Source organism: Parasteatoda tepidariorum, chromosome 5, assembly GCF_982258835.1.
Source record: "Parasteatoda tepidariorum strain Cologne lab strain chromosome 5, Ptep-v5.0, whole genome shotgun sequence".
NCBI lineage: Eukaryota > Metazoa > Arthropoda > Arachnida > Araneae > Theridiidae > Parasteatoda > Parasteatoda tepidariorum.
The window spans coordinates 56,580,132-56,590,647 of NC_141759.1; the positions used below are offsets into that span (position 1 = coordinate 56,580,132).

At 29.1% G+C, this 10,516-nt stretch overlaps 1 protein-coding gene across 1 annotated transcript; it reads left to right on the forward strand.

Moving 5' to 3' along the window:
- The first annotated feature begins 1,110 nt into the window (after positions 1-1,110).
- On the forward strand, positions 1,111-9,916 carry LOC107455232 (male-enhanced antigen 1). The gene is made up of 4 exons (XM_016072739.5): positions 1,111-1,623; positions 7,362-7,439; positions 9,257-9,320; positions 9,404-9,916. Exons 1-4 carry the CDS (start codon positions 1,420-1,422, stop codon positions 9,619-9,621), a joined length of 564 nt encoding a protein of 187 aa, XP_015928225.2. The 5' UTR covers positions 1,111-1,419; the 3' UTR covers positions 9,622-9,916.
- Positions 9,917-10,516: the final 600 nt, after the last annotated feature.

Below are 10,516 nucleotides of genomic sequence, written 5' to 3' on the forward strand. Positions count from 1 at the left end.
AAAAATTTCATTCAGTATTTTTAATAATTCTTGAAAAATTTTCCGTCCATGTAAGTACATCTGATTTCGCTACTCGCTTTATAGTCTATGTTTTTATACTGTTTTTTCTTTTATTTCATTTTCTGTTTTTACATGTTATTTTTACTTATTGTGTTCTATTTCATTTGTTGTAATTTTTGTAAAAAAATTTTTTTGAGTGCTCCTTACACTATTGTATTAATATATTTTGCTTCGGCTATATTAATACAATATCAGAAAGCACTCTTCTATTGCGGATATAATCGTGTGGGCTGATGAAAAGATTATATCTTTTTTTTTCGGTTTATCTTTTTTTCTTAAATAAAATTTCATCCTTTTTTTTTAAACTGTTGTTTGTTACTTTTTTACTTATTATTTCCCCCCTTTTTTTTCTTCATATGTCTATAACTTTTGTTTGTTTTATCTTCACCTTTAACTTATCTAATGAGTTCTGTTTACTTGCAGCTTATGCGCAATAAATGATACTTATTGTTTTTCTTAACTTTCTTCGTGTTTTCTTGTATTTATTTATTTATTATATTTTATTTATTCATTATATATATATATATATATATATATATATATATATATATATATATATATATATATATATATATATATATATATATATATATATATATATATATATATATATATATATATATATATATATATATATATATATATATATATATATAAACCTGAAAATAAAATGAATGATTATAAACATCCGAAACTTCGAAGTGGTTTCGTTTATATAAAATTTTTAAAAAATTACAATATTTTGAGTTAAATTTTTAATTATTTAAGTGAAATTTTAAGATAAGGCGCACTTTGCAGGTCTGCACCTAAGTCTATGTACGACATTGATAATATCGCATGAGAAAAATCTCACGAACAAATCAAACGAGAACCTGATTAGCGATTTTTTCGCTGCATAAAATTTTCTTCAATCGGGTCCAGATCATTCGAAACGCATTCAATGTGCAATGCAGACGTAACATGCGCGCCTAGTGAAAGAATCAATGCATCATTGGATGCAGTGAGAATAGCCTTGCAAAGGACCCTTGAAAACTTTTTTTTTGAAGTCTTAGTGACAAGTCCAACTACTATTGAATATAAACAGCATTAAACTACTCAATTTATTCAACGGAATAAACTGGTCACAGTGATTTTTTTTAATTCCTGTTAAGAAATAGCTGTGTAATCTACATTTTATATTTCAACTGATAAAACTGATGCCATCTATTGAAATAGTGGTCATAGTTACAATCCATAGAAATTAGGTGTTCTTCAATAATATGTTATTCTTATTCTATTAAAGTCTTGTTATAATATAAATTGTCTTACAATTTTTTAGCTAAATCTTGTTATTGGTAACTAATATAGCTCTTAGTGAAAATGCCTCCCATAATACCCATTCCAAACGATATTCCGGAAAATGGCCCAGAAAATAGTTCGTCAGAGGTTGATGCTGGTCTGAATGTCAACATTATGAGTGATTCTGATAGTCCTTCAGACGACGAAAATGTTGGTCATGAAGGATATGAACCACTCTCTCAGGATCCAGATTGTTTTATTGACAACCAATATGACATTGAAGAGGTATTAACATTGATATTTATTATTGTAAATTCCATTTATTTATAATATGTTGTGCTCTTACCAATAAATTTTGAAGTTATATATGACAGTAATTTAATTTTGCAATTTAATTTTTCATGCATAACATTATGATTTGTAATTCATACTGGCTCTTAAGCAGATTTGCCATCCATATTTTTTAATACAAATTAAGTTGTTTTTACAATTAGAAGATTAAGTAATTTCTTCAATCATAGTCATGGCTAAGAAAATTGAAGATATATTGGTGAGGAAAATAAAAATTTCAACCTTAATTATTTTAAGTTGCGAAATCAGTGTTTTCATCATAGAAAAAAAATGGGTGAGAATTTCTCACCTTTCTTAAAAACAGGGTGAGATTTCAAAAAGTTAAGTGAGATTTCTAAAAACTAAAAAAAACACAAAAACTCTTGAAAAAAAAGTCAGTTCTTTAATTATAATACATTTTTAACGTCCTCTATTTTTTAAAGCATTGAATATTTTTGGTGCATCATCATAGAAGATTTTGCCTTTACAGGGTATTTGTCCATCTTACATAAGTGCATAAAAAATTTGAACGTCTTACATGATACCTTACCTACCGTAAACAAGAGGTTGCAGAGAAATGTGTTCTGAAAGGGGTTCCGTGGTTGTGTTCTGTTGTTCGAAAAGGTTCTGAACAATACTGGTAAATAGGGAAGCTAGATAATGGGGCAGGTGTTGAAAATAATGAAAGATCCAGGAAGAAAAGTGAAACGGATTTTATTCTAAATGGCATAATTCGAAGCTTTTTCCAAAATGCGAGAAATTCGCGAATTGTGAAATTGATTTATAGATCGCGCGAATTTCTCGCGGTAATAATTTTTTAATGCGAGAAAAGAAAAAAATATGTGAGATTCTCGCATTCTCGCGCTGTAGTGAAAACACTGGAAATTCTGTGCTTAGCTTAGCACAGCAGAATAATGAATACATGGTGATGCTTTGAAATGTAATAATAAAAATTTTAAACCAAACAATATTAATTACAAGTTTGAGAGAATTAAATCTTTATTATATGTTACACTTTAAATATTATTTATAATTTTTTTTGTTTTATATGTTAGAAATATTTAATTAAGAAAATATTTAAATATGAAGACAAACAGTAAAAAATCTTTTCTTTGGTATTTGTATGTATCTATGGCGTATAAATCACCTTCACAAATGACACAGTGTGGGAGAGGCACACATACTGGAAAAAAATTACACAATGAGATACAATAAAAATATTTTTTATCTGTTAGATATTTTTTAATTTACTTTATAAATAAAATAACCCTTAAATTTGGAATATAACTTTGGTAAGATAACTTGAGATTTTCTAGTATTATTAAGATAATTTTTTTTCTTCAATATAGTAAGTGTTAACAATGTTTTAATTACGTTCCTTTTTGAAATACTGCGTTTTCATCTCAATTATAATTTTCATTGTCTTAAATTAAAAGAAAATTAATGATTATGCATCTCTTCATCATAGTGTATTTGTTTCATTTTAAGTTTTTTGTGCTAAAAAAACTATCAAATGATTAGAAAAAAAAATATATATTTTTTTATATATATACTAAGTAAAGATATATCTTTATTTAGTAATTTAGTCAGGAATAATTTGTCAAAGAATTCATACTTTTCGTACCAACTGGCTTTAAAAGTTCAGAATTTGCTTATACAGTAAAACCTCGCTACAACAATATTTTGGGAACTTAATATATACACTCTATAACAAAAAGATCGACGCACCAAGAAGGAGTTGACCAATTAAAACGAAAATTGGTGGATCGGAAGACAATGTACAGAATAGTAAATGATTAAAATTTCAGAACAATTGAATGCATTATTGCAGAGTTACAGTAACAAGTTCAATAAGGTGTTGACCCTCCTCTGGCCTGGATACAAGCTGCCACACGGCGTGGCATAGACCGATAAAGCTCCCGGATGGTCTCATGCAGTATATCCTGCCAAATTCGATCCAATTGTCGAACGAGGTCATCAACATTCCGTGCCAGATGCAATCGCCTTCCCATCATATCCCAGACATGCTCGATGGGAGAAAGATCTGGTGATCTGGCAGACCAAGGAAGAGTTTGACAAGTTTGCAGACAGTTCATAGCAACACGTGCCGTATGTGGTCTGACATTGTCCTGCTGAAAAACCAGCCCAGGGCGCTGCAAAAGGAACGGTAGCAAAACAGGTCTTAGGATGTCGTCGCTGTGCAGTAAGTGTACCTCTAATGATGACCAAAGGGGTCCGGCTGTCAAAGGAAATGGCACCCCAGAACATAATGCCTTGTTGAGAGCTGGTGTGGCGTGCAATAGTGAAGGCAGGATCCCCCCTGCCCTGTGCGTCTCCAAACACGTCTTCGATGATTGTCAGGACACAGTTGGAAGCGGGATTCGCCGCTAAAGACTATACGTCACCAGTCGGCATCATTCCAGCCTGATCGAGCCATGCACCACTCTAATCTGGCTCGGCAGTGTGCAGGCGTGAGTGCTTCTTGGTGCGTCAATTTTTTTGTTATAGAGTGTATATTGTTGTAAAGGGATATATTATTATATCGAGGGCCTACATACTTTGGGGATACAATAAAAAATTTTTTTTAAACTTTTAATGTTATATACGTATTAACTATAAACCTATTTATTTATTTTATAAAAATTTAATTTGCAGAGTGGTAATTATGGTTAAATATGTAATCAGATAGGTAAATATTACTTCGTAAGAGATAAGGAAGGCAATTCTAAGAATGGAAGGTCTCGGGGTGGTTTATGTACATTAAGGATGGGGTGTTAAAATCTGAATACAAAAGCTGTTCACTGTGGTGAAAAAAAATAAAACATGTACATAATCAGCAGTGAGTCTTCTCTTGTCAGAAAAAAAATCACAAAATATGATAAAATAAGATTTTTTACATTATTTGAAAACCAATAATAAATGGAGAAAATAAGGTTGAAATTTGAAGGAGGGGGGGAAACGTTTTAGAGAGGTTTATTGCTTCAGAGAATATCGTAACATTAAGAGATGGATAACATTAATTCATATGCAAGTTCGTGGGGATCACGTAACATTTTGTAATAGAGGGAGTTGTATCGGATATCGTAGTAGGGAGAGTTCACTGTATTCTGGAAAAATAATAAAATCGAAATCTTCTTTCTCATATTAAGAACATTTTCATAATATTGATTATATTATTGAAAACAACACTTCGTTAAGTAAGGGTAGGATAAAATAAGCTAATGATAAGTGAAAGTGTGTATGTTACTTGTATATTAAATAATTTAAAAATGAGCAATGACATTGATGCATAAGCAAATGGTTTCCCACTTTGTTATTCAAATTTTAGGAATTATTTATGTGTTTTAAATTGGAAGCAATTGCATACATATAGAATTATTTTCACCCTCTACTGTTAACTTAATATAGCAATTTATTCTTAGTTTTTTATGTTTAGTTTAATTTTGCATACAAAACTGAAAAATACTGCGGTGGTTATTATTATATCGAGGGCCTACATACTTTGGGGATACAATAAAAAATTTTTTTTAAACTTTTAATGTTATATACGTATTAACTATAAACCTATTTATTTATTTTATAAAAATTTAATTTGCAGAGTGGTAATTATGGTTAAATATGTAATCAGATAGGTAAATATTACTTCGTAAGAGATAAGGAAGGCAATTCTAAGAATGGAAGGTCTCGGGGTGGTTTATGTACATTAAGGATGGGGTGTTAAAATCTGAATACAAAAGCTGTTCACTGTGGTGAAAAAAAATAAAACATGTACATAATCAGCAGTGAGTCTTCTCTTGTCAGAAAAAAAATCACAAAATATGATAAAATAAGATTTTTTACATTATTTGAAAACCAATAATAAATGGAGAAAATAAGGTTGAAATTTGAAGGAGGGGGGGAAACGTTTTAGAGAGGTTTATTGCTTCAGAGAATATCGTAACATTAAGAGATGGATAACATTAATTCATATGCAAGTTCGTGGGGATCACGTAACATTTTGTAATAGAGGGAGTTGTATCGGATATCGTAGTAGGGAGAGTTCACTGTATTCTGGAAAAATAATAAAATCGAAATCTTCTTTCTCATATTAAGAACATTTTCATAATATTGATTATATTATTGAAAACAACACTTCGTTAAGTAAGGGTAGGATAAAATAAGCTAATGATAAGTGAAAGTGTGTATGTTACTTGTATATTAAATAATTTAAAAATGAGCAATGACATTGATGCATAAGCAAATGGTTTCCCACTTTGTTATTCAAATTTTAGGAATTATTTATGTGTTTTAAATTGGAAGCAATTGCATACATATAGAATTATTTTCACCCTCTACTGTTAACTTAATATAGCAATTTATTCTTAGTTTTTTATGTTTAGTTTAATTTTGCATACAAAACTGAAAAATACTGCGGTGGTGTCCTATTTAATTCTACTGTATTACTTTTTCTCGGTGGAAAATTCTACGTCTTAGGAAAATTTTTATGTGCCCTGTCTATGATTGTTAGCATTTTTGTCACGCTATAAGTGGAATAACTGATTTTCATAAGTTACATAGATGGATAGGTTGTGATTACAATAAAATGGTAATAGTACAAAAAAAAAAAAAAATCAGCATATAAATATGAATTCTTCTTCTCATTGGCACGACAGCCCAGGATGGGCCTTGGCCTTCTCAACAAGCCTATGCCAAGACATTCTTCCCTTAGCCAAGTTTCTCCAGTTAATTATCTTTAAAATTTGTAGGTCCTTTTGAAGGCAGTCTAAAAATCTTAGGTTTGGTCGTCCTCTTTTTCTTGTACCTGTTGGCCTGGCACATAAAACTTTTTTGGTTGTCCTGCTATCCTCCATTCTTATAATGCGGCCTGCCCATTTAATCCTTTGAATTTTGATAAATTTAATGACATCGGGTTCTTTATATGCTTTGTAAAGTTCCGTGTTTGATCTTCTAAACCAGGTACCGTTTTTACTTATTCCACCAAAAATGCTTCGCAGTATTTTTCTCTCAAAACTAGCTATCATTGTCCATGTCTCACATGCGTATGTAAGCACTGATCTTATAAGACATTTATAGAGTAACACTTTTGTTTTTCTTTTTATTAGGCTTGACTTAAGATATTTTCTTAGGCCATAAAAACACTTATTGGCCATCATGATTCTCGTGTGTATTTCTTGTGTAGTGTCATTTTTGTTGTTAATCTTAGACCCCAAATAGGTGAAGCTATCAACGACTTCGAATTTGTATGCTCCAATTTCAAACTGTGTTTCTTTATAGCCAGCTTTTGTGCAGGGCATATATTTAGTTTTATTTTCATTGATTCTTAATCCCATCTTAATAGCTTCCTTCTCCAGACATAAAAAGGATTGTGCTGTCTGCGTTCTAGCGATAATATCTAAATCATCAGCCAAAGCCAATATTTGAACTGATTTGTTGAAGATATTTCCTCGGGTGTTGATGTTTGGGTCCCTTTCTATTTTTTCTAATGCTAGATTAAAGAGGAGACATGCCAAGGCATCTCCCTGTCGTACACCATTTTTAATTTCTAATGGATGGGAAAGACTATTCTGAATATCTTGAATGAAAGACTATATGAATTATATCACATTATTTCAACTATGTATAAATTGAATATATATTTATATAAATTTTTTCATACTTAATTGTTTATACCTAATTGTATATAAATTTTTTAGGATGGAAATTTTTTAGCAGAAGAGATGTCTGGTGAAATGGAAATTAGCATGATAAATCATCAGTCTTTATTAATACAGGTATACATATTTTGATTAGGTAAATGCAATTTTATATTGCAGTTGTAATATTTTGTAGATTTAGAACGTAAAAAATACCCTTAACGAAAACACAACAAAAATGCAATTTGAGCTTACTAATTTTTAACTTAGTTAAAATGTAGAAATCCATTTTATAAAAGTAACTCATTTGGGCCCATCACACATGCTTAAATTTTTTTAGTTTCCATAAATTTAAAAAATTCAAAACTGACATACAAATGTCAAAATTGCAGTAAGAGCCATTAATATTCACCAAGTTTTCAGTGTTTTGTTTGAATTTGTAACTGGCTAAGAATGTAATTTTGTACTAGAGATTTTTTTTACATTTTATATGTTTTCACCCTTTGACTTAACAAGTTTTAGAATTCTTTACGAATTTCGCTTAAAAGAATTTTCAGAGAGTTCTTCAGTAACCTGTTTGATGAAATTCACAATCCAGTGAGGATTAAATAGTCTCCCATCTTTCAAATTTTATGCCAATGTCTTGACAAATTTTACTCATTTTATAAACTCTTCATTAGTTAAATAAAAATATTCCTTTTTCATCTTTATTAGTTTAAAAAAATACACCTTAATTGACTGAAATTTTGATTATTTTTTTTAATTGCAAGATGTTCCTTATCTCTCTTTTTTAGTTTATCTATGTTTTCGTTTGATTGAATGAGCATTGAAGTGCTTATTAAACTAGTTTACTAATTATTATTTTTTGATATTAATATAATTTGACCCATTTCAATTTTAATTAGAGAAATTTGAAGACTTTTTATAAAACAAGATGTTTTGCTCTTCAGTTACCCTTATTAACATATTTATAAGATCTATTTCAACTGATTCATCATAAGAGCTGTTTATCTAAAACAGATTACGACATGCTATGTTATAGAATAGTGGTCACCAATTTTTCAATCCTAAAGAACCACCAAGCAATAAATATTCAATCTTACAGATTATTACCTCGTTTTTTAGGAAAAGATGGGAGGTTCCCCAACTCATTAGAGTGGATTTTTAAATGTCTTCCTCTAAAAAAGTGACATGTTTCAGCAATTTTTATAACTTTTGTAATTTAAAAGTTATTTAAGGTGGTAAGTTTTCAAATGAACAAACTGTATATTTTCAATGAATTTTTTAAATTTAATATGATATTCTATGAAAAATAAAATCTAAAAGATGATAATGATTAATTAAAGCTTATTTAATAATTAAAACTCGAGAAGAAAACCGCTGAAATCAGATGGTTGTGCATAAACAAGACACAATATTAACATTACAACTATTAGGCTTGGTTTATAATCACACTGAATCAGTTATATGATTTATTAGGTATCTGCAAGAGATGCTAAACCTGATTGGCTGCTAAATTGTGGCATAAATAAATGCCATGATTTAGCAGCCAATTGGGTTCAAAATTTCTTGCAGGTACTAATTATAATAGAAATATTTAATCAGTCGAAAGGTAAAAAAATTGACCGATTGGTCTAGGCAAGGTGTAGGATTTAAAAAAAAAACTATTACTGACAAAAAATTTTTTTGTTTAATTTTACATCTTAATAATTAGTAGCTTCAAGAATATGGCAACTGTACACATTAAGTTTTGTCTCGTAAACTCATAGTTGCTCTTTCTTAACCATTAAAAGAATCTCGAGTGCAAAGGGTTAACAGACAAATGGGTGCAATAATCCTTAAGTAATGATTCAATTAGCCTCACTGTACTTAAATCTTATAAATATTAGATGATTATTAATATTTTTCTTTTTAGTAGAATTTTTTTGTAATTTTTTTTATATTTTTAACTACAGAATTCAGTTACTGATGAAAAAGCTACTGGAAGACTTGTACCCGAGGACATTAAAATGGATGAAGGTGAGAGACAAGTGTTTTCACCCTATCTATTCTCTGCAAATTTTTATTCTTGTTATTTTTATTTTATCCCCTCCATATTTCAGAGCATATTGAAACCATAAAATCAGTGATGAAAAATATTACTCTACCCACTTCAAATTTACCTCAATGGGCAAAAATAGTTCCTGAAGAAGAATGGAAAACTGCCCTGTTATCAGAGATGGTGGTTAAGAAATGTGAGAAAAGCTCCAACAGGAAACAGGTGTTAGATGTTTCCTCTAATAACTGCTCATTAGATTTTCAAACTGAAGTTCCTCGATAGGAATACTCGTATAAATCCGAATGTAACTTTGAATGTTTATTTTGGTTTCTCATTTTATTTATTTAAAATATTATATAACAGGTTATGTATTTGCACTTTATTCTATTCAATATTTTATACTTTCTATTGAGTTTATTTACACATATTTAACTAGTAGATAAATTTTTATTTCAGTATTTTACAAGAACTTTTGTTTACTGATCTATATTTAGATTTTCCTTATTGTTACTAATAATCCTTATTGTTGTTTCTTAGCATACCGTTATATTTATTTAATAAATAACTAATAGAAAACTGGTATTACAGAATTTTTTGTTAATGGGCTACATAGGAAAGTGATGGTTGATTAATTTACCCCTATAATATTTTCGGTCTATTAGGGAATAGATACAGATTTTCTATTTCATATTGATCGGAAAATATAAGTTAATAAATTTCTAACTTCATTTGCGACATAAAGGGAAGGCAAGGTTGGATGTCTTAATAAGGTATATATCTTAACTCCAATTTTTATTCTATTAATTTTCGATAAAAATGTCCTAGGCTACATAAAACACATTTTATATCTTTCTGAAATACTTAAACAATAACTGGAGTAGATGATTTTTATAAGTGCTTTTTTATTTTATTTATTGAAATAAGTAAAAAAAAAAAAATTACTTGGTTTAAAGTAAGCATATCTCAATGCACAATTAGGTCAATTGTGCTATAATACTTATGTCTGATATAATACTATATAATATTTAAAGAGTTTACTACATTTTTTTTAAAATAGAAATTTAATTCTATCAATTTTGTATATAATTAATAATTAAATTTGGATGTGTTTCAAACTCTCATCATATATTTTAAAATTTTTATGTGATGAAAGTATTAACATTTGCTTTTATCAACA